General features: G+C 39.9%; 1 protein-coding gene across 2 annotated transcripts in view; it reads left to right on the plus strand.

The window, feature by feature from the left end:
- The window catches only part of LOC149218277 (ubiquitin interaction motif-containing protein), a 245,371-nt gene that overhangs the window by 164,436 nt on the left and 55,524 nt on the right, over positions 1-25,411 (plus strand). Inside the window, exon 6 of one of the 2 annotated variants that reach the window (XM_089383886.1) lies at positions 19,133-19,204. The exons of the other annotated variant lie outside the window; for it this stretch is intronic. Coding sequence (XP_089240012.1) covers positions 19,133-19,204 — 72 coding nt within the window. The remainder of the gene's footprint in view (positions 1-19,132; positions 19,205-25,411) is intronic. 2 annotated transcript variants of the gene reach the window in all.

The following is a 25,411-nucleotide window of genomic DNA, read 5'->3' on the forward strand; positions in this document are numbered from 1 at the left end:
AACAAAAAAATGAAAAAAAATCAATTTTTTGGCCTGCCTGGTCGTGGGGCCCGCGGGCTGGCAGAACCAGTCTGGACAGGTTCGGTATCAAACCGCCTAGTTCCGTACGGAAACCGACCAGTTCGGACTGGTTTTGCCTCCAAATCGGTCTGACCGACCGGTTTTGCTGGAACCGGTCCGGTTCCAACAACATTGGCTATGTTAAATGTCCCAACCATCTTTTGCATTTTATGATATTCTTTTCTTTTGTTTCTTGCGTGTGGCCATGATATCCTTTTAACATTCTTTTAACTACATCAACCTCTGGGGCAACAGTTCTAGGCTCGACCCAGATATGTGGACAAGGGGAGGGGCCATACCAGTGCCTTGTGGACCCAGAGAGGGAAGATGATGAAATTGGGCTTGTAATGTGTGGACGGGAGTGAAAAACGTGAAATGGGAAAACGAGAGAGCGACACCAAAATCAAGGTTTCCCAATATCAACACGTTCTTGAATCCATATGCCAATAACGTTGATCCCACAGGACTAGGATTGAGGATTAATCCCCCCATTTAAGGTGAGGGAACAAAAATACAGTTAAAGCCCTTCCTTTTCCAAGTCACCCAATAATCCATGCCCAATACACCCAAGGAAAAACAAGCATAATCCCTCGATTGCATAATGAAAACATACCTTTCGGATTGGATTTTCCACCTTCAAACATATGCCCTCGACAAATGGGCAAGGGGACATATGACTAGTTTAGGGAGTGTAGATCAAGTGGCACAATACATTGTCTACATTGGTGGCTGTCAGGGGTTGTTGGCTGAAGACAAGACTAGGAGAAAATTTCTCCTATAGGGTCACCCACTTTTGGTGGGTAACAATGTTTGTAGTAGGTTGGTAATATACAAATATTTGTGGTGGTGGTGGTGGTGGGGATTGATGTCTCTAGTAGGTTGGTGTCTATAAATAATTATAAAAAGAAGTTCTGTGCTTTTTTCTCCTAAGGGTATCTACGTAAATCTTGTGTTCCAACCTCTATCATTGATAGATCTCATATGTGATTGTTTTCTTAGGGTTCATGAATGTTTGAATAAGAAAAAAATATTTATACTAATTCACTCCCCTCTTAGTATAATTATGTGTTCAATATAAAACCTTTGACTTATCTTTCTCATGAGTTTGTTTTATGGATGCGATTGAGGCTAATGGCACCTTTGGTGAGTTTTCATCCTCATTAGTGTCTATCATGTCTTCTTCAAGGACAAACTACACTTTCTTCCCACACATAATTTTATGGTGCTACTTGTGGTTGGTTGCACATATGATTGATTTGTATATGATGGGAATTGGTTAGGGATTGTCATGCTATGAGGGGGTATATTCACATGTGTATTTGATGGACTAGAGGGGCTCATAGTATTAAAGTGCTTGGAGAATTGGTTGTGGGATTGTTGTGATTTTAGAATTGATGAGGTTTGCTATGAATTCCATCAATTCAATGTGATGTTTATCGACCTTAGCACTTAACCTTGCTTGTTTCTTGGCTCTACTTATTCTTGTTGTAGGGAATCTTGATTCCAAGTGATCCATTCCTCTAACTTGTCACATGTTTCCATCAGTTCATTTTGAGGTGCCTTATACCTGGTACACTTTGCTTTTGTTGTTCTTCTAGCTTCTCCAACCTTTAACCATGTTTTGGCTCACTGATGGGTAATTTTATGCATAATTTTGAGAGAATTGAACCCTTGACCTCTAAATAACAGAGGTGCTTTAATGATGGGTACTCGACCAATTGAGCTAACCCTTGATTCTAATCATATATATATATATATATATATATATATCCCGTTAAAAATTTAAAAAGGTGTGATGAAGAGACATGGTTGTACAAATAATCATGTGTGAAATCAATTAATATCAATATACATGAATTTGCAAAAAAAATGGTACGATTAGTATGAATAGTGATTGGATTTGGTTGTATGGATTGCCAATTTAATGGTACGGTCTAACTTTCAAATTCAATCAATCAATTATTTACTTAAGTCATATAGTCACTATAGGTGGATCTTGTACGAAACTAGTGCGGAATTATTTATATGTAACTTGTATGGTGTGTCGATAGAAATGACAATGACAACTATAGCGTGGAGTTGTATAGGATGTCACACAAAACAGAAATATGTGATTGTATGCGCGCAAATGGATGCACGATGGCTGTACAACTAGATCTTACGATTTGGTTGAGAAGCTATATGTGGTTCTTTCTGATACTAGATGGTAAAGACGTTAATTTTATGTGTTTGAAAATAATAATTATTAAATATGTAATGTTTTTGAGAGTGAAATATTATTTATGATGTTCTTTACAAGAATGAAGGCTCTCCTAAATATACATAATGGTGCGTTGGCACTTTTTGTGAAAAAATTCGTCTTCTTATTTGTCAATATCTATTTTTTCTAATGATTGATTATTAGTTTTCTTTTTATTATTTTATTATCTTATTATGCTTCTTTATTATTAACCTAGCTTATTTCTATTATTTTGTTTTAAAAACCATTGTCATTATCATTTCTTGGACACTGTTCATTGTAGTATTAGACATTCATTTCCATTGCTAGAGAACACAATGCCTCTACCCATAGAAGCAGAGGGCATTGATAGCTATGTCATAAGGTTCGTCGAACTTCAACCTTGAGGTTAAAATTTTGGTGAACCTTATTTTTTTTTGAGGTTTGGCGAACCTCATCGAATCTTATAGCCATTGACCAATTCCATATATCACAACTCATAACCTCATGTCAAAATTCAAGCTTGTAATCTATCCTTGCAATTTCCATGTTCCTGATAGCATTTTTTTATGTTTATTGATGTTGATATCTTACTATTTTATCCTATATTTCATTTTAAAGTTAATATATATATATATATATATATATATATAGAGAGAGAGAGAGAGAGAGAGAGAGAGAGAGAATGTATATAGACGAACCTAATGGTGAACTTACTCAAAATATTCGAACTCGAACCGAACCTAATCATTGTCGAACCCAAATTCGAACCCGAACCATGTGACTTAGATTGATAGTATGGATGAAAGTGATTCTACAATGGTTGATTTGGGAGATGCTTTGGTGCTAGTTGCAATTGCTTATCCTCCCTATCGAAGCAGCAAGGGGATGTTGGAATTTCTAAGTTTAACCCATTAGAAATTCTTCCAGTACTATCTGATTTATTTCTACCTACTTGTTCAATTACTTAACAAGTTATTTACCATGTAAATACTGAAAATAAATACAAGTAGAGTATCAACACATACAGATCATTAACTTAAAGTAAACATGCACACTAGTGACACCATTGTTTTTGGACTAATGTCCCCGGAAAAACCCAATGGGGGAAAACAGATGCAACTATTCAGAGGATTTTATTATTATGCAGTTTCAAAATACAACTTGGGTGCCAGAAATGGCTCACTCAACAGAGAATGCCCTCGGCAGTAGTACCTCTTAGTCGAAGACAGATATTCTGGCTAAAACACTGGATGAACGATCCCACAGCAACAATGTAGCTTCTGCTACTTTGTGTCACCCTATCCGGCTCTCCAGCTCTCAGTCTGTCCCACGAAATGCTCCCAACGCTGCCTCTAGGTCGTCAGCCTCTCTGGCCTAGCGTCAGCCTCTTTGGGCTTTGCGTCAGCTTTTGGAGTCTCTGCGTCAACCCTTGGACCCTCTATGTCTCAGACGCTGGCCCTCTCTGGCACTGTGCAGCTCCTGGCTACCTCTGCGTGGCCTCTAGCTGGCTCTGAGTCCCTCTCCCGGCTTTGCGCTGATTCTCTTGGTACTATCTTTGCCTCTCTTCTATGTATTCACTACCCTTCAGCTGCACCTCTAATCACCCACTCAATTTCCTCAGCAAACCCTGCCCCAGAAAATTGAGTTCTTGATCTCTCTCGGTGTGTTCTCCAACTAACCCTCAAGCCTCCTCTTATACTTTTCTCGCTAGTCCATCAACGACCGAGATTAAATCTCTAACCAACGGCTAAGATTAGATTTGGCTTGATCCATGACTTTTGGACCAATGTTGCACGAAGCGGGGACGAAGCTGGGACGTTTTTTGGAAGCGGGGACGCGGAAGCGTCATTTTCCAAAAATCTAGGAAGCGAAGCATCTGCTATATATATATATTTATATTTTTTTGCATTTATACTCAAAACAAACATCCCAAATACCAAATTAATTGTAGAAGACATGAAAACATGCATATTTTTGCATAAATCAAGATAGATATGGCATCCATGATTCCGTTGTAGTTACTAGTATGTACAACAATCATCTATATTCTAGCTATTACAAACATACATCAAATTTTTAAGCATATTATAAAAAATAAAACATTTAAGCATATTATAAAACATAGAGCATATTATGATTTATCTAGCAAGTGAGCAACTGTCAACATTTTTCATGTCCAAAACTCAAATAATAATGTTTACAAAATATGTCACTTGGTCACTGCCAAGACAAAAAAGGTTCAAAATTCAAATTCACAAGCCTACAAGTCTAATGAGTAATCTATGACAAAAAGTGGTAGATTGTGAATATATCTACTAATCTCTCCTCCTTCCACCACGAAGATAACTTGGCAGCGGGCCTCCACGTGGTGGCAATAAAGAAGATGGTGTCTGTGGAAGTTGTGGCACTGAAACTGATGAAGAAGAACCCCCTGCTGTTGGTGTTGAACCTAGGAACCAAGGGACCAGATGGGGGTGGGGGTGGCATATCAACACGATCATCATCATCCTGGAATCGCTCAAAAAATTCATGCAAAACAAAAACACTAGTTAACAAAAAAACTAAAAACATGAATTAGAGATGCTTTATAAGGAAAAATTTGAAAATTCATACCACAATGGACATACCTAGATAAGAGCATCCTCTAATTGCTCTAATCGCAACACTCCATCCTCCAAATTGGGCTCCTCTGGATTCTTGTCCCAAATCAACAGGTCTTTATTAGACTTTGCATCTTCATAGTAATGGGACAACAATCGCAAGTTGTAATGAACATAAACCAAGCTCTTTGCTCGGTCTAAACTCAACCTGTTCCTTTTAACACTGTGGATGAAAGAATAAGAGCTCCAACAACTCTCTGCAGAAGAAGTGTTTGCCACCTGTGATAGCACCCGCAATGCCAAAGCCTGTAGAAGTGGAGTACCCCCGCCATGCATGTTCCGCCACTCAAGAGAAGAAAAAGTCTCTCAATCTTTAATTGCATGCATGCTCCCAAATGGACCAGTGTTAAGCGTATAGTTGCTCACCTGCCTCCGTACCAATGCAGCCTCCTCCTCATCAGGGATTAATTTACTCAATGCAGCCATATATTTTCTGTGAACCTCTTGATCTTGGTGTGGTTTTCTCCTGCTTCCCCCCCCAGGTGTTGGTGTTGAAAGCCATGATGGATGATAGTATTTAGGTGTCAAAACATATGCTAATGCATGCAATGGAACATTTAGCATTTCCCATCGGTTTTCCACCTCTGCACAAATATAATTGTACAAGGTGGTATCTCTAGGCTCAACAATGTCTTTAATCTGCCCCAACATGCTATCCATTTTCTCATACACCTCCCCAATTACTAGTCAATTTGAATTTGCAAACTTGATCATGTAATAAATTGGTTTGGTGAATTGCAAAACATATTTAACCTGTCCCCAAAAGTAACTGTCAAGAACAGTGTCCTTGATTGCATTAGCACCATCTATGTTAGTGTTAATTTCATCCCATGATTCAGCACACACCAGATTAGTTAAAGCTTGTCTCACCTTCACTAGCCGCCTAAAGGTGAGGTAATAACTACCAAATCTTGTCTTTGCAATTTTAAGCAACTGCAACTTGGAGTAAGTGCCATAGAAGTAGTTTACCCTTGTATGCCCTATGATGAATTTAATGAGTTGCTTCCCTCTCCTGTAAAGCTCAGTAATCCACCCACATTCTTTGTGCTTCACAATATCATGCATCAAAAGGTTCAATGTGTGAACCAGGCACCCAGACCAAAAGATGTGTGGATAAGTACGCTCAATAATTTTTCCTGCTGCCTTACAATTTGCTGCATTATTTGTGATCACTTGAACCACATTATTCGGACCAACATCTTTGATTGATTTCAATAGGAGATCTGCAATGTTTTGTGCAGATGCAGTGATGGAGGAGTCATGACATGTAATAAATACTGCACCACTAGAAGAAACACCAAGAACATTTATCAAATGTTGGTTTGTAATATTTGTCCACCCATCTGATACAATGGATACCCCAGAATCTACCCACTCATTTGTAAAACGTGTCAAAGCTCTTTGAACCTTAGCTTTTTCTCTTTCTAATAACACTGTTTTAGTTTTCTCATAGTTGGGGGCCTTGTATCGTTTTGGGGCTTCATTGATGGCCTTTACCATTTCATGCCAATAGGGAGAGCGAAGCACATTGAATGGTACACCGCAAGCACAAAGAAAACGGACTATCTTTCCATCCACATCATCCCTCCCAGCAACATTAAGGAAATCCCCTGTTGTTCTTCTACATCCAGAGCTTGCAGAAGTACCATGAGGAGATGAGCAGCTACCAAATTTGAAGGTTGCACTTGATTCAAAATGAGTTTTTTGTTTCTTGTTTTTTTGTTGTGCAGCCTCCTCTATTTGGATGTATTTTCTTCTTTCTTCAGTTGAAATGTTTGGGCAAATTTGTACCCCCACAGGACCCTTTTTTTCATCACTGTCCAGCACCCCAAAAAGATTATTAGAATATATCTCTATATCTCTATTTAGTAATGCTCAGTCTTTTAGATGTTTCTATTCTTATTCTTTTAGCAGTTTCTTAGATGAAACTGTTTGTTCGATATTCTACATAGAAACCTGATGTTTCTATTCTTGTAAATATCTTTGTATTATCATTGAGCTGTTCGCTCCATGTGAATTAATTCATTCAACATTCTTTTATGGTATCAGAGCAAGGTTAAGAGATTTTTTCTTGAACAGTATTTCTCTTTGCATCGAAATCTCTTGAGTCCTTTCTAAGGTCGAGCCCTCTGTAAGCCAGGCAGCCTTCATTGAGTCTTAGCCTCGGCTTTGCTCGCTGTGATAAAAGCTTACAGTCGTCCATCTCGATACAGAAATGGATTCTTCTCTTGCATGATCATTTTATTAAAGAAATAACTTTGTGGCGGTGACTATCTTCGTGGGAGCGGGATTTTTTTTACTGGCCAGTTTTGCTGGGAATCGTGGATCCGGCTATCTTCTTCTTCACCTGGCAGCTACTCGACCACATCGAGGAATTTCTCAGCATTCATGATCCAGGTGTTTTCTCTCAAAACTCACTTGTGTTTTTTGAAAGACAGAATCGTGGTTTGAAAATTATATCTGCGGGCAAATTCGTGATTTTAGTTTCAAGACTGTCAAACCCGTGGATACGCATTTTTTTATAAAACTCGTGGATATTCTTTCTGAAGCCCGAGGATTTATATTTGAAGCCTGTGGATACTCATTTGAAATCTGTGAAGATATATATTGGAGTGGATATATATTTCTGAAACCCCGTGGTTATTTATATTTCCGAAACCTGTGATTATAATTTTTTGCAGTCGTTCTGAAACCTGTGATTATATTTCCGGCCCGTATTTGATAACCCGTAGCAGCTGAATTTTGAAAAAAAATCGTGGTCCATATATATTCCGTTGAATCCAGTGATAACCCGTATGTGATAACCCGTATGTGGCAGTTGAAACCTGTGATAACCCGTATGTGATAACCCGTGGTCCATATATATTTTCCGGCCCGTATGTTGATAACCCATGGCAGTTAAACCGTGGTCCATATATATATATTCCGGTGAATCCTGTGGCAACCCGCTGAGTCGTTTTTCAGTTGAGACGTAACGTGAAGGTGTGATAGCTCACGTGGGCCAACGTGGTTCGATACTATTTAATTTTTCAGCGTTACCAATCCGTGGTGTTTGCCGGATTGTTTTATCAGCAGTTCTGGTTGCCGGAATTTTTATCAGCGGATTTTTAAATTCTCAGAAATATATATTGTGTGCTAGCAGTATTATCATTGATTTAGACTGGAGAGATATCTTTGCTGGGTAAAAATTTTTAGCAGGACAAAGTCTGTCTTTGCTGGGTCAAATTGTTTTTAGCAGGACAAAGTCTGTTCTTTATTTTACACCAGGATAAACAGTCAGCTACATTGTTCTTGTGTGTCATACTTCTGTAGTTTCTTTGTGAAAATGGCCACACTTACCAATCTGATGTTAGAAGGAAATCAACGGTTTAATGGCAGCAACTATAACATTTGGAAACAAAGACTGCTGACCATTTTTGAGTACAGGCGTCTTGATCAACTCATTTTGGGCAAAGAGCTTCGTCCAGGTACAGCCGGGACCGATCAAGATAAATTTGATGATCGAAATCGAGAGGCTGTTATGCTTCTCAAGCTCTCTGTCGCTGATGATCAGTTACCACAGATCCCTTCTGGCAAGACAGCTGCTGAAATCTGGCAACAGTTGAAAGAATTGCATGAGACATCTGATAAAAGCAGAGCTTTTTTTCTCAAAAATCAGTTGTTCTCCATCATGATGGATGAACATATGTCTTTACAGGAACATCTCAACAAAATTAAAGACATTCGAGATCAGCTCGACGCCATTGGTCGGACCATGGAGGAAGAAATATGGTAGTCATTACCCTGAAGAGTCTACCAAAATCTTATGAACACTTCATTGAAACACTCAACATTACAACCACAAATGTTGATCTGAAGTTTTCAGATTTATGTACCAAACTTCTGCAACAAGATAGGTGGAAACAACAGTTTGGTAGTGGTACTTCATCAGTGCCCTTGGAAAATGCATTTGCTGCAAAATATCAGTCCTCTCAGTCTTTTCAGCAGAGAGGATCATCTCAGTCTTTTGATCCTAACAGGAAGAAAAGTGTACAGTGTAATTACTGTCACAGGTTCGGTCACATGAAGAAAGACTGCAGGCAGAGGATTGCTTCTGAACAAAAGAAACAGGGAGGGTCACATCAGACAGCGAATGTTGCAGAACATTCCGAGCAGACAGATTCTGCCTTTTACGCCTTTATGGCTAAAAGGTCTTCAGAACATGTTCCTTCCTCTGCATGGTACATTGATTCTGGTGCATCACGCCACTTCTCTCACAGGCGTGACTGGTTTATTGACTTTTCACCTTTCAGTGATTCAGTTGTATTTGGTGGAGGTGAAAAGTACACTGTTGCTGGCAGGGGTACAGTTCAAATTCAGTCTGGTGGACGCACGCTCATATTTCTAAATGTATACTATGTTCCTGGTATGGAGATTAATCTGCTCTCTGTCAGTCAGATTATGAGGAATTCTCCTCAGCTTGATGTTGTGTTCAGTGCACACAAGTGTTCCATCATTGACAGGGAGACCAGTCTGACAGTTGCTACTGGCCTCGAGGACCATGGTCTATACAGGCTACTTGACACCGGTGACTTTCCAGAAGTGGCACTAGCAGCTCGTGTCTCTCCCATCAGTACTCTATGGCATCAGCGATATGGGCATCTCAATATGCAGTATCTCTCTCAGCTCTCTCGGGAGGGACTTGTGTCAGGATTACCTGATATTCAGACTCAGCAGTTGGGGGTATGCAGCGCCTGTCAAGCGGGAAAGTAACATCGGTCGTCATTCAAAAATGGAGAATCTTGGCGCGCATCCCAGGTACTTCAGTTACTTCATGCTGATATTTGTGGTCCTATGAATACAGCTTCTATAACTGCTTGCAAATACTTTTTACTTATTGTAGATGACTTCAGTCGAAAGATGTGGGTGTATTTTTTAAAAAATAAATCTGATGCTCTTAGTACCTTTCAGAAGTTTAAAACTTTAGTTGAAAACGAATCTGGTTGTAATATCATGACCCTTAGGACCGACAATGGGGGGGAATTTTGTTCCTCAGCTTTTGCCAACTTCTGTGATATTCATGGCATCAAACGTCAATTCACCACACCTTACACTCCCCAGCAGAACAGTGTTGTCGAGCGTTGCAATCGCACGGTTGTTGAAATGGCTCGTTCCATGTTACAACACCGGAGTGTTCCAAACAAATTCTGGGCTGAAGCAGTATTTACTGCTGTTTACCTTCTTAACCGATCCCCTACTCAGGCTGTTAAAGGGAAGACTCCTGAAGAAGTGTGGTCTGGTCGTAAGCCTAAGATCAGTCATCTCAAAGTTTTTGGCTCAGTTGCATATGTTTGGATTCCATCTGCTAAGCGATCTAAGTTGGATTCCAAAAGTCAGAAACTCATGATGACAGGTTACAGTGATCATCACAAGGCTTATAGGCTGATAGATATAGCCACTGGTCGACTTAGCTTCAGTCGAGATGTAGTATTTGATGAAGACAGAGGATTCTTTCAGTCTTCTTCTTCTGAGCAGCGCTCTGAGGATCCGCCTCACAGTGTTCTTCTTCCAGTCAGTCCATCTGATGGGAGGGATGATGTAGCATCAAGATTTGATACTACTCTATCTGAGCTTCCTCCAGAAGCTAATCCCCCTCTTGCTGTCCCTATTGCTCTTGAGCCTGCTTCTCTTCCTCCTGATATTGGTCCCTCTAATCCTGATATTGGTTCTTCTTCTCTTCGGCCAAAATGGTGGGCTAAAACCATAGGTGATCTCCGGGATGATGAGCTCCTTGAAGGTAGAACTTCTAGGCATAAGAACAGACAACAGTCTACAGTCAATTTTGCTCTTATGGCTAACCTTCACAGTACTTTTGAGCCTCAAACATATTCAGAAGCTAAGGGTATATTTGAGTGGGAACAGGCTATGGAAGCAGAATTTCAGAGTCTTCAGAAGAATCACACATGGACTCTTTCTGATCTTCCTGCAGACAAAAAACCCATAGGCTGCAAATGGGTGTATAAAGTCAAATACAAAGCTGATGGAACCTTAGACAAGTATAAAGCTCGGCTTGTGGCTCGAGGATTTTCACAGCAGGAAGGCATCGACTATGAGGAGACTTTTGCTCCTACAGCCAAGATGAGTACTATCAGGCTTGTGCTTGCCCTAGCAGCTCAGTTCAATTGGAAAGTTCATCAGATGGATGTAAAAAGTGCTTTCCTAAATGGTGATCTCCAAGAAGAAGTCTACATGACGCAGCCTCCAGGATTCAAGGTTGCTGGTCAAGAACAGAAAGTGTGTCGGTTAGTTAAAGCAATCTATGGATTGAAACAAGCTCCTCGGGCTTGGTACATAAAAATTGATCAGTATCTGACAGATCAGGGTTTTCAGCGGAGTCCATCTGATGCAAACCTGTATATCAAGCATACTGATGATGATATCTTGTTTGTAGTTGTCTATGTGGATGATCTTATCATTACTGGCAGCTCTGCACATTTGATCCATAGGATCAAACAAGATCTATGCAGAACTTTTGAGATGACAGACTTGGGACTTCTTCATTACTGTCTGGGGGTTGAAGTGTGGCAGACTGAAAATCAGATCTTTCTTTCTCAGTCCAAGTATGCCAAAAATCTTGTGGAAAGGTTCAGAATGCAGGATTGCAAACCGGCCACGACTCCTATGGAACCAGGGCTCAAACTTTCAGCACAGTCATCCTCTCCTCTTGTGGATGAAACTTTATTCAGGCAATTAGTGGGCAGTCTCATCTATCTTACTGCTACCAGACCTGACATCAGTTTTGCAGTAAGCTACATTTCTCGCTTTATGTCAGCTCCTAAAGCTGATCATTGGATAGCAGCAAAGCGGGTGCTACGATATGTGCGTGGTACTTCTGATTATGGCCTCTTATATACTCACAGCTCCACTCCTATTCTCAGTGGCTACACTGACTCTGACTGGGCCGGTTCGGTTGATGACCGTAAATCTACAGCTGGGTATGTGTTTAGTCTAGGATCTGGAGCTGTTACTTGGACTAGTAAGAAGCAACAGGTAGTGGCTCTCTCCTCAACAGAAGCAGAGTATCGGGGAGCTGTTAAGGCCGCCTGTGAGGCAGTTTGGCTTCGTCGTATGCTTGCAGATATGCATGTTTTTCAGACAGGGCCTACTTCTTTGTTTTGTGATAATCAGGGAGTGCTCAAACTTGCCAAGAATCCTGTCTTTCATGAACGAACAAAGCATGTGGAAACTCACTGCCACTACATTCGACAGCTGGTTGAAGACGGCTCAGTTCAGTTGCACTATGTTCCCACCACAGAGCAGCCCGCCGATATTTTTACCAAACCTCTTGGTCCTGATAAATTTGTAAAATTTCGCGGGTCTATTGGTGTTGTAAATAGATTGAGCATTAAGGGAGGGTATTAGAATATATCTCTATATCTCTATTTAGTAATGCTCAGTCTTTTAGATGTTTCTATTCTTATTCTTTTAGCAGTTTCTTAGATGAAATTGTTTGTTCGATATTCTACATAGAAACCTGATGTTTCTATTATTGTAAATATCTTTGTATTATCATTGAGCTGTTCGCTCCATGTGAATTAATTCATTCAACATTCTTTTAAAGATGCCTCCTCACACGAGTATATGAACCACAATATGGTTTTCCTCCATGACAACCATGAGGGCACACAAATCTATAAGATCCACCACCCTTTCCCCCATCAAGTTTGGTCACATAGTTCCACAAGGGTGTTAATGTAGCTTTCCCATCTTGTGTTTCAGTGCCCCCTTCAGGTTCATCCCCTTCCTCTTCAAACCCTTCCTCCTCATCATACATTGGGTCACTCATATTGGGACCACTGTCCTCTTGTGTTTCTTCCCTTCTATTCCTATTCCCCTTTGCCATCATTAAAACCAAGAGTGGAATGATACCTAGAAGCCAAAAGAACACCATCTTGGAATATGGATATAGGTGGTGGACAACCTGTAAGTAAAGGAGCAAGTAGAAACAATGGGAAAGAGTAGGAGAGGGAGGAGAAAAATACAAAAAGATTGTCAAAAAAATAAGGGAGTTTGGGGTTTGAACTTACCTCTTTAGCTCTTGTAGATGAAGTCCTCCAAGCTCTTGCTCCAAGCTCCTCCTATTTCACTCCTCCAAGCTCTCCTCTCTTCTCCTCTCTTCTCTTCTCCAACTCTCATAAACTCAAAGTGAGAAAATGAGGAATGTATGGGGGCTTTATTCTCTTCATTCCTCACCTCAACCTCACTCTATCCTCACCCTAACCCACCCCCTTTATGCTAAGTTAAAAAAAAATGATTTTTTGCCTTGCGCGCGACCTCTTTCGGAAGTGTACGGAAGCGTATGCTTCCTCCTCCGAAGCGCAATACGAAGCGCGCTTTGGAGGCCTGGAAGCGGCAAAAAATTCGGAAGCGGTGCTTCCGAATTTCTGCAGTGCGCTTCCGGCCAAGCTTCCTAGGCGCTTCCTTACGGGACGCGCTTCGGGGCTTGGAACCGGGGGGGCCGCTTCGTGCAACATTGTTTTGGACCATTCTAACCCAATTTTATATTAATACCCATTAATATTTTATTTTTCCTAAGTTTAGACTTAGGAACTCCATTAAAAATATTAATTATTTTAATATCTCCCAAACCGGTTAGATTCTGCCCAAACCATTTCTGGGTCTTGGAGATCTCATGTGCTTTAGCCTCTCCACCAATTTTTGTGGTTAGAGCACATCCGATGCTACCCCAAATCAATACTCCCTCTTAGCGAGGGCTGTGCTCTAGTAATACTCCTGTTAAATTATGTTATGTTCTATGCTTAGTGCAATTTACTTATTTTTCTTTTATTAATCGCAGATTAGCAATCACATATACATTAAGTAAAGTGCAGATAGAACATTAAATGATCAACCGAAAACAAGCCAAGACAAGAGACACAAGATGTGGCGGCTAGCCAGGGACAAACCCCAATTTGGGGAAACCCTTTGATCACCTCTTCTTTTATCTTCAACAGTTCAGCAGAGAGAAATAGTACAAAATCTGAATTCTGTAATTTTATATCAGGAACAACAAACCCTAGATTAGCAAAGTCAAACTTGGTCAAACTAGCTGAAATTGACCTTTAAAATGCTTGGTCAATTTCTGGTCAAATTGTTTTCGAACAGCCTTAAGAAACAGCCCTAGAACAACGCCAAAAGTTCAGTCAAAGTGCAGATTTCTGAAGTCAACTGTAGCCCTAAACTAGGGCAGTTAATACCAGTGAAACCAGAGGTCATATCACCTCGATTTTTGTGCCAAAAATTGTGGCTTGCCTAGGAGAGGCAACCACACTCAAACCACACTCCTTTGAGGGTCAATGCTGGTCAACGTTGGTCAAAGATGCTTGATGTCCTGTTTCTGCGTCATTTTTTGCCCTAGGAAGACTTCCTTTTCATCCACACGTGTGAGAAAGAGAGAGAGACTCTTTCTGTGCAGGAGAGAGAGAGAGATGAGTGTGAGAGTGAAGTGTGCAAATGAGGAAAAAACTCCTTGTATTTATATGCAAAACGTTGAGGTTGAATAGACATGACTGTTGGGCCTCTGAGCCTACATAATTTGCTGGTCAACTTGACAATTTGTCCATAATCAAAGTAAATTCATATCTTCATAAATACTTATTGGAATCGGATGATCTTTAGATCAATCCTACACCTCTCGTCGAGAGGAATCTAATAGAAATGTCAGCAGCCATAAATAAGGTGACCCACATGGAGTTCGGCCCTAGTTGCTAATTTTAACAACTCCTCATTGAGTATCATCCTGATCATCCAGCATCGGTCCCTGTGCTGATGCTAGGCCTCCTTGCCCAACATCCTCTGCACTGCTGCATCCTGTACTGTTGCCTATGGCTCTGCCACTGCCACTGCTGCATCTTGTACTGTTGCCCATGGCTTTGCCACTGGCACTGCTGCATGTGTATGACAACTTCCTCTACATTCGTGCTGTTGCGCATGGCCCTGCCACTGCTGCATCTGCTCTCATCATGCTGCATTGTGCTGCCCATAGCATTGCCACTGCTAACCGCTGCACTGCAACTCAGTTATTGAGAAGTAACTAGTCCTCCCAACTCTGACATCTCTGTCTGGCTAGAAACACTCCCGATGCTGAAGCTCCCTCTGTCACTGACAAGTGCTCCTTCTACTGACCTCTGCGCTGCTGCATGCATCTCGCACTATAGCCTCACGCTGTCCCGAGACTCCTGCACTGTAGCACCTTCTATCATTCCATCCGCATTTTCTCTATCGACATCCGCCAGTCTAGCTACTTCTCTTTGGGGCTCCCGTAGCAAGGTATAATCCAAGAGGTTGGGTACCTCAAGGATCCTGCCCCTCATCGTCTGTAGTCCGTCTGACTACAGCTCGATCTCTCCCCACTTCCTCTCAAGTGGTGCATGAGCACTCATGGCACAATTGTCATCTGTCTCCACTTCTTTCTCTGTCCTCGCTGGCACTACCTTGGTCTCAGAAGACTCTCCCATACTCTTCTTCCTTGGACACTGGTTCACATAGTGACCTAGTTCCCCACAATGGAAGCACACTTGACCTTGGAGAGGTCCTTCTTCTTTCTTTTCTCCAGCTTTCCCACAGATGCGAGAGCCGCATCTTCTTCTTCCTCCTTGATTCTGACCCCTTTTTCGTTACTCCCCGCCTTGGTCACCCGTCTGATCTCTTCTTGACGAAGAACCACCCACAATTCCTCTCAATCTGAAAGGCTCGACCTGCCTAGTATGCTCTGGACAAATACCTCCCATTCCTCTGAGACTGCGTTCAATGCAGTCCTCATCATCAGTTCCTGATTCGACGTGGCCCCTATGGAAGTTAGCTGATCACAGATCTCCTTCAATCCACCGAGGAAGACATCTATTTGCTCTCCCTTCTGCATCTGGTATGACCGCAACTGATTGTCAAGTAACATCTTCCTCTGCATGGAAGTATGCTGGTACAATTTCTTCAGGGCCTCCCATATCTCATTTGCCGTTTCCTTCTCAGCAATATGCGACACCACATGATCCTTGATCCCATCAAGGATGATGCACTTTGCCCTAGCCATTGACTCCTCGTACTTCTCATTTTCAGCTGGGTCAACTGGGATCGGTATCGTTTTCAAGGCAAAGTGCTTGATGCGATACCTGTCTAGAATGGACAAGATCCTGGGCTTCTAGACTACGAGGTTGGAAGCTCCGTCCAGTCTATCCTGATCTCTCAGCCCATTCACTGCCATCTTGGTGTTGATCTTCCAACTCTGAGTCTCTTTACTTCCCTCCTGGAAGTCCTCGTTTTGACTCCCTCTGAGTCTCGATTTCCTTTCTGGAAATCCCTCCTCCTTGGTCTTGCCCTGTTAGGTACTGTTTTGACCACGGTACCCCTCCAGCGTCGCTCCGCAAATTATCCGTAGCCCCCTATACCTCAACAACTTGAAGAACTGAGCCTTTAGGCTTTGTGCAATCCTGGCACTGGCAAAATCTGCACCTCTTGGCCACAACGTCAATCCTTCCTGGCTGAGAAAGATGACCGGGCACTGCGTAGGTCAGGTCTGCTCCTCTTTGCCACTGCGTTGATCCTCCTCCTAGCTCAAATTGATGACGTAGGCACTCTGCGTCACCCCTTCCTTGCTGTTTTCTGCTAGGAACAACTTCTGTCTCGTAGGACAACTGTTTTCTGTTGCTACTGCTCTGCTAGGCTGATGCCTTCAGTTATCCTGTGATCTGCGACCATGCTCTGATACCATGTTGGAATTTCTAAGTTTAACCCGTTAGAAATTCTTCCTGTACTATCTGATTTATTTCTTCCTACTTGTTCAATTACTTAACAAGTTATTTACCATGTAAACACTGAAAATAAATACATGTACAGTATCAACACATACAGATCATCAACTGAAAATAAACACACTCACAAGTGACACCGTTGTTTTTGGACTAATGTCCTTGGAAAAACCCAATGCGGGAGTTTTATTATTATGCAGTTTCAAAATACAATTTGGGTGCCAGAAATGGCTCACCAAACAGAGAATGCCCTCGGCAATAGTACCTCTTAGTCGGAGACAGATATTACGGCTAAAACACCAGATGAACGATCCCACAGCAACAATGCAGCTTCTGCTGCTCTGCATCATTCTCATAGGGACTGCCTCACCCTATCTAGCTCTCCAGCTCTTAGTTTGTCCCACGAAATGCTCCCAGCACTGCCTCTAGGCCCTGCGTTAGCCTTTCTGTCCCACTGTCAGCCTCTCTGGGGTCTGCCTCAGCTTATGGAGCCTCTGCGTCAGCCCCTGGAACCTCTGGACCCTTTGGGTCTCACACGCTGGCCCTCTCTCGGCTCTGTGCAACTCCTAGCTGCCTCTGTGTGGCCTCTAGCTGGCTCTGCGTCCCTCTCTCGGCTCTGTGCTGATTCTCCTGGGACTAACTTTGCCTCTCTGCTATGTATTCACTACCCCTCAGCTGCAACTCTGATTACTCACTCAATTTCCTCTGCAAACCCTGCCCCAAAAAATTGAGTTCTTGATCTCTCTTAGTGTGTTCTGCAACTGACCCTCAAACCTTCTCTTATACTTTTCTCGTTGGTCGATCAACGACCGAGATTAAATTTCTTATCGACGGCTAAGATTAGATTTGGCTTGATCCATGAATTTTGGACCATTCTAACCCAGTTTTATATTAATACCCATTATTATTTTATTTTTCCTAAGTTTAGACTTAGGAACTCCATTAAAATATTAATTATTTTTATCTCCCAAACTGGTTCGATTTTGCCCAAACCATTTCTGGGTCTTGGAGATCTCATTTGCTTTAGCCTCCCCACCAATTTTAGTGGCTAGAGCACATCCGATGCTACCCCAAATCAATAGGGGAATCCTCTATAACTATGACAAATGGTTTGCAAAAGCCAACAATAAACATATCCTATCCTTTTTGGATAAATTTGCAACGAAAAAGGTTTACCCTCTAACACCATGCTGACCTAATGTGAACAAAAACGAGTGATCTTTTGAGGGTTGATAGAACTTGTGCTTAGTTTTTTTTAAACTCGCACTTTTTGTGAATGACTTTTGATAATTTTCAGATTCATTTCAGGTTTGAAATAGCCAGGGCAGAGTGATGATAACATCAAGTTGTGATGCCACATATGCATTGGGTGACACACATGCTACAATGGTTGGGACAAGGGGTTATGATGATGCAAAAGTAAGCTGACCTCAAAAACTCGGTCTTAGTTTGGAGTCTTGACTACACATTGTAACTTGCCTGCTTGAAGTAAAAGTTGCTAGTAGTTGCCAGCTAGCTATATGACAATGAATCATTGATCCTCTGATTTATAGTCCTTAGTTAGACTTTGAACTGCATTTATCCATTACACGATAGGATAAGTATCAGTCAATTAGTCTATCTTATATTCAATTTTTCATTTATACCATTAATAATAGGATTATTTCAATAAATGCCAGATTATTGAGGATGATAAGATGAAGGTAGAAATGATTTATCATTGATTATATACATAGTAGGAAAATCAGGTCAAGAGATGAAAAAATCAACTTGTCGATATTTGAGTTGGTTACACAAGTTAATCATTTATTGCAGAAATCCTAGAAAGTTTGGTCTGTAATGGGGACAGTAGTGATTTTAAGATATTTCAGAGTTTACAAAATTAACATAACCTAAAGCACAACTTCTCAAGGATTATCATAAATCCAATTCAATTTTTGTAGCCCTTATGTGCATTTGGCAACAACTTGTTTTATATATTTTCCTTCATGTATGCAACGAGATTAGGTTGATTATCTCATGGAATATTGTTTATTTTAAAATGTTATATCCAAAAATTAGGAGAATCCAATATTTTTGTTATGTGGAACTTTTGGTGTTAATTTGAATGCGTATTTTTTGATCCTTGATTTTTCCAAGGATGCTTTTATATGTTATGGTATATGTAGGATATGGATATTGATATAAATGCATTTTACAATGCTGCTATGTTCTATGGCACATGTATGATATCATTATACAAACAACTAATAAATTGGCATTTCTAGATATAGGACTGCCCTTTGTAGCCCAAAAGACTATTTAATTCATTTTTATTTGCTTGCAAACTCTTATTTGATTTTGTCCTGTCTATTGCGAGAATCACAATGATATATTTTAGTTCTATTTTTGTACTTTTATTGTTGTAGGATTCAGTCCAAGCTGATCGGGATGATCCCGGTCCCTCATTAGTGACTGCTCCTTTTGGACATGCATCACAGGTACTTACGATGTATACAATCTGTTGAGATGGAATGAGCTCACAATATATTGACAAAAAACACTGAAGAATATTGCATGTATGAATCTTAGGGGCATATTTTAATTTATCCATTGTAAAGTCTTTAGATTTATTATAATAAAAGGGGAAGTGATATGTTATTCAAGGTGATTTTATCTATTATTTAATGACAAGTGAGTAGGGTTAATGGTGGTGACTGCTAAACTTCATAACTATAGTCATTCAGTATATTACTATATTTAGCTTTGAGACATGCAAAAGGAGAGGTTGGTCATCCTTTATTGAGTCTTACAATGGGTAGACAGCCATCTTGATTGACAAGGACATAATTCCTGCCAAGTTTCTTATAATAAAAAGGGAGAAATGGATTACTTTTACTGAGAAATAAGAATATAATGATAAATATGATGAATAAAACATATATGATTTTACAATGAGGGGTCCCGTATAAATAATGTGAAGGAGTTGCCTTGATTCCTTTTTGTGAAAGGTTATGTCTCCTTTTAATTACTATTAATTTATTATGCCCCATCTTCCTATGTTATATGACTCTGTTTGATATTATTTATTTGCTTCATTCTTTCTTATGATTTTTGTTTGTAACAGTGAATTCCCCTTTTCAAATGCTTTGTCCTCGGACCACCCTCGATGATTTCCTCGTCAATTGTGGAGATTCATCTTGATTCTGGATTCATTTTTTAATATTTGTGAGGCATATTTGTAGTGGGACTGTGAGATTTTTGAATTTTTCAACTTACAGGCCATGGTTAAATAAATCCACATATTTTTTTTAATGTGTGCCATATATAACTACATTGATATGATCTTTGGTTTCTGAGGCTCAATGACTGCTCCTATTCACCTATGTCTCTTCACATTTCTCGATTACAGTATTTGCAAGGTACCAATCCCCCCTAAAATTAGGTATCTAACATTCCCCCTCCCCCATATTTTGAAGGGGTGTTTGTTAGTTCAAGCATCTTTTCAAACTTTTACCTTCTAAGTGCTTCAGTGTACATGTTTGCAATTAGCTCACTTGTGGAATGACGTGTAAATTGAATGCTCTTGGCCTCTACATGATGTCAAATCAAATGTTATATCATGTTGATGTGCTTTGTTCGATCATGGAATATAGGATTCTTGGTGAACTTGATTGTAAAAGTGTTGTCAATCAAAAGTGAGTAGCATTCACCAGTTTCTCCTACAAATCCTCTAGCATCTTCTTGAGCCACAATCTCTTTTGTTGCCTCTGTAACAACCACATATTCTGTCTTTGTAGTGGAATGTACTAGAATGTACTATTTGTGTGATCTCCAAGAGATAGTTGCTGATCCAATACTCATGAGGTGTCCTGATGTAGATACTCCATTATGCTTATCCCCATAAAAATATGAATCTATATGTCCAACTAATTTATAGTCCTCTACCTTTTTTGAGCCAAAATCTTGAGTTCCCTTCAAATATTTTAGAACTCCCTTTGCAACAAACCAATATTTTTCACAAGTTTTGCTACATGAACCTAGAAAGGATCCCAACTACCAAATGAAATATTTGGTCTAGTAGTGTTAAGGTACATAAGTTTCTCACAAGTTGTTTATATTTAGTTGCATCCTCAAACTCATTCCCATTTTTTTGTTGTAAGCCTCAAATTTTGCTCCATTGGAGAGAGGGAGGATTACAATCAATCATGCCAAAATTATTCAACAACTCTCTAATATGCTTCTTTTGAGAAATGAATATATACCTTGGCTTTTGAGTTACTTCAATACCCAAGTATTAGTGAAGATGTCCCATGTCTATCCTCAAAACCCTTCCTCAATCCTTTGCTTATGGATGCAATGTATAATTCATTATTCCCTCGTATCGAAAGATCATCTACATATAATGTGAGATGCACAACAGGTTTGCCAAGTTTCTTAACAAACAATGTTGTATCATCAAGATTAAAATGCTTCAATTTGGTCTTCAATAGATGCTTAGATTGCTTTTCATATGATGCATGAGATGCTTGCTTTAGGCCATGCAAAGACTTGATGAGTTTGCACACTTTACATTCTTGACCTTTCATAGAAAATCCTTTTGGTTGAGACATGTAGACATTTTCTTTCAAATCTCCATACGAGAACACTGTCTTCAAATCCATGTAATGAGTCCTCTACCTATTATGTGCGGCCATGGCTAACAAAACATGAATGGTAGCCCATTTTTCTATGGGGGAAAAGGTCTCCTCATAGTCTATGCCTTCTTTCTTTGCAAACCTTTTTGCTGCAAGCCTCACCTTATACTTTTTAGGTGAGTTGTCTCATTTGTACTTGTATTCCCTTCCATCATCGGTATGAAGAGTGCCAATACGAGATTGTGCCTTATTTTCAATCCATACATGAAAGTTTTTAAATGTTCCAAATGCTTGAGAATTATGTTCAACAAATAAACCCAACACTCATGGTGTAGTCATCAATAAAAGTCATGATATATTTATTACCAATAGCCAATGTAACAGGTGTGGGGCCATAGAAATCAGAGTGTATAACTTCTAGCTTTGTACATGCTCTCGAAGTGGAATCTTAAAACATTGTTTATTGTAGGAAAATTAGAAATGCCATTTGCCTTTTATCATATGAAGACTGTCATAATTTATGTGTCCAAATCAAGCACGCCACAAGCGACTAGAAAACAATGTACCTTCATCATCGTAGGAAATGTATGGAAAATTTTGTTCACCTGTCTAGGTGTCCTTTTTAGCTTCAACAATTTGTCATTCTCTCATCCTGTCATGCTGACCATGTTGTTAGAAGAATGTATTTGAAGCTGTCAATCAATTATGTGAGAGTTTTTCTTGTTGTCGAATATGTGCAAAAGACAGCAAGTTCCTCTATAGCTCAGGAATTTATAGGACTTCATGTAAAAGAAATTCCAGGAATCCATGCAACTTGAGTCTGATGATGCCAATTTCTGTAAGTTTTATGTTAGGCCAGAATTGAGTAACTCCAAGCGATGTAAATTCCCTTTACGTTCAATCAGTTATATACATTGAGGTGACCCTTCTTTTCATATTTCAATGGTCCCTTTCACATTCTTCTATTTATTTACAATTTAGTTTGTAGGACAAAAATGCCCAAGGATTATGTCTGACATTCCCTCCCTATGTTGAAGGGGTATTTGTGAGTCCAAGCATCATTCTGAATATTTCAAACTTTTCTCTTCTGAGGGCCTTGGTGAAGATGTCTGCAATTTGCTCATTTGTAGAACATTGTCTTAAATGAATAGTCTTTGCCTCTACATGATATTGAATCAAATGATACATTTTGTTGATGTGTTTGGCTTGATCATCGACTCTGGGTTTCTTGGCCAACTTGATTACAAAAGTATTGTCATGTAGAAGAGGAGTAGAACTCACTTATTTGTCTGACAAGTATTCAAGTATTTTCCTAAGCCATACAATTTCCTTTATTGCTTCTGCAGTTGCCACATATTCTAATTTCTGCCTCTGTTGTGGAATCTGTTGGAACAGACTGTTTGCATGACCTTCAAGAGACAACTACTCCTTCAAGGCTCAAGAGATAGCATGAAGTCTGTTGAAATGTAACTAGTGTCGATCTTCATAATTGTATATGCCATGACTTTATGTAATTGATGTATTTTTCAAAAAGAAAAAGAAAAGAAAATTATTTGTAAAAGAAGATTATTTAGTGTGAAATGGGTTTCTTGCATATAGTTATTTTGTCTTAGGTCAAAACACCCATTGAGTGCTCTTAGGGGTCTTAATGGCAAGTCAAAAAGTCAAGGTCATGATGTACTATCCCTTAGAAGGGCTCATGTAACAAAGAAGAAAAATTTTTTTTTTAATTCGTTGTGTCTAGAAGCCTCCAAGAGATGGATCAACCAACCTTCTCAAGTCGGCCTAAAGAGGCCTAATTCGCCCTCAAGGAAGCCTATATAAAGATGAATTCACTCCCACTTGAAGACGTCATCTAATTCAAGGTATCTCTGATCCTAGTGAAAAAGAGAAGAAGTTTGATCCAACGAGGAGGAAGAGAGACACTGTTTGGAGGCCAATGAAGAAAGTAAGGAAAGCGAATCTCTGTTCTTGACATCCTTATCTGCTCTCATGTGCGAGTTTGTAGGAGGACCTAGGGTTTCCTCAGTCCAGATTTTGCAAGGTTCTCGTGGTCATGTCTTGGAAGGTTCGATCTTGGGTCAAGGTCTTGAAAGTTGTCATTGAATTGATTCTATAGGAAGAGATTTTTGTGGGTTTTCCTCTCAAGGAGAGGTTTTGGCTCTAGCTATCAGCCTACATTTGGTGTTGTTGTGATTGTATTGTGATCTTCTTATTGGCATTTGTCTTGATGATGAACAAAACTAAATAATGATGAAAATGTCTTCATATAAATCACAAGAAAATGTTAAGGATTAAAGATAAATCAAGTTAATAAATACTCTAAATCTCTGGCTTAGATTTCTCAACATGGTTTTAGAGCGAGGTTTTGAACAGAGGGCAGAAAGAAGATTAGTTTGGCGTCATATCATCTCAAGGAAATCAACTACCATAGACCGAATTTGTGGAGGCTAAAGGATCAATTTTTTGGGCACATTTTTCTATCCCTAATTGCAGGGATAAGGCTACAGCCTGCAGGCATTCTCAAGACTAGCGAGGGCACTTGGAGGGATTTCAAGCCCTGATTCAAGGAAACCTAAAGGCTAATTTAATAGTCCTCTGCAGACTACACTCGTTGGCAAGTAGATCGAAGCTTTTTTGGGCACCTTATCCAACCCTAATCTTTGCATCAAGGCCACAAACCTTCTTTAGCAAAGCGAAGGCATAAGGAGCATATTTGTGAAGGGTCAAAAGAGCTTGTCTAGTAGCATAAGGGAGGCCACACCTCTTGGTATTGGAGTGAAGGTAAAAAAGGAGACCACCAGGTCTACATCTTTCATCCAAGTCATCGAATTTCTGAGCAACTTCGAAACTCTGATATGTACATTATAGTCATTAGTGATCAATGAATTTATTATTTTTGTGAAAGGTCTGTTCTAGTTTTGCAAGGCACTTAAGGCCTTTTATTGGCAACTATAACAATCCTAGAAGGGAGCCGAACCCTCAGTTTATAGTTCGAAATTTATGTGGTATGGTTCTATGCATAAGCCCCAGAAAGAACAAAAAATCCACACCTGTGCATTAGTTGGATATATATTTTTAGCATGAGTCCTATTTGAGGGTCTCTGTCAAGGATGGCGAAGTTTTGAAATAAAAGAATTGAGATTCATACCCATCATCTGTAATGCTAGCTACTTAAAGGAAGTTCTGAGCACATGTTGTAAAGTATCCGAATTGAATGCTAGCTACTGAAGAAGCCTATGTTCTGAACAAGTCTTTGAGTGATCAATTCTTTGTTTTGGAAGGTCGTAGTCTCAAGTTGAAAGGCATATGCATAAGTCTCTTTTGGAAGCCCTAAAAGGCTACCCTCTGTCACCTTTAAAAAGGAGTCGAAAGCACTATTTGAAAGAGAATATACCTGTGCATAATGGAGATGCAAGAACAAGGGTATTGTTGAGCTTAAGCCTTGTTGTTCACGTGTATCCTAGTCTGAGCTACGTAGAGACATCGAAGTTCTGAAGCAGATCTAAAGTTGTAGGTTTAATTGAAAGGCTACAGGAAGGGAGTAGAGACTTCCTTCTCTCACCCACAGTCGTAATTTCGTCAACAAACTCAAGTGATAATAGGACCATAATATTATTAGTGGTAAGGATCCACGAAGAAGTGAGTTTCATGTATAAAAGGCGAATTTTTGGTCAACTATTCTGAGCATTCATATATACAAGATTCATACTAGTCAACAAAAGGGTAAGCCGTCCTGTGGAGTGACATAATAGACAAAGGATTTGTGGTATAAGATCCTCGAAGGTGTGCGTGAATATCCATAGTATCTGAAACATATATATATATATATATATATATATATAGACACACACACACACTTTCAACTCAAGCCTTATCACAATGAATTGACTTGTGGAACCTCCTTTCTTGGTGTGTCTGTAACACTTGCAACAAGCTTGAAATCATTTTTAGTTTGGAAGAAGTCTTGATTAGGGTCTAACTTGGAAACCCTAGTCCTTGTATTCTGTAAAGAAGCTACACATATTGAAATCTGATCGCTCAGCTATAGGTAGTGGTATGGTGTTGTGA

The sequence above is a fragment of the Pinus tabuliformis genome, chromosome Q, assembly GCF_031772625.1.
Source record: "Pinus tabuliformis cultivar Carrire ecotype Pingquan chromosome Q, CPIR1, whole genome shotgun sequence".
In the NCBI taxonomy this organism is placed as follows: domain Eukaryota; kingdom Viridiplantae; phylum Streptophyta; class Pinopsida; order Pinales; family Pinaceae; genus Pinus; species Pinus tabuliformis.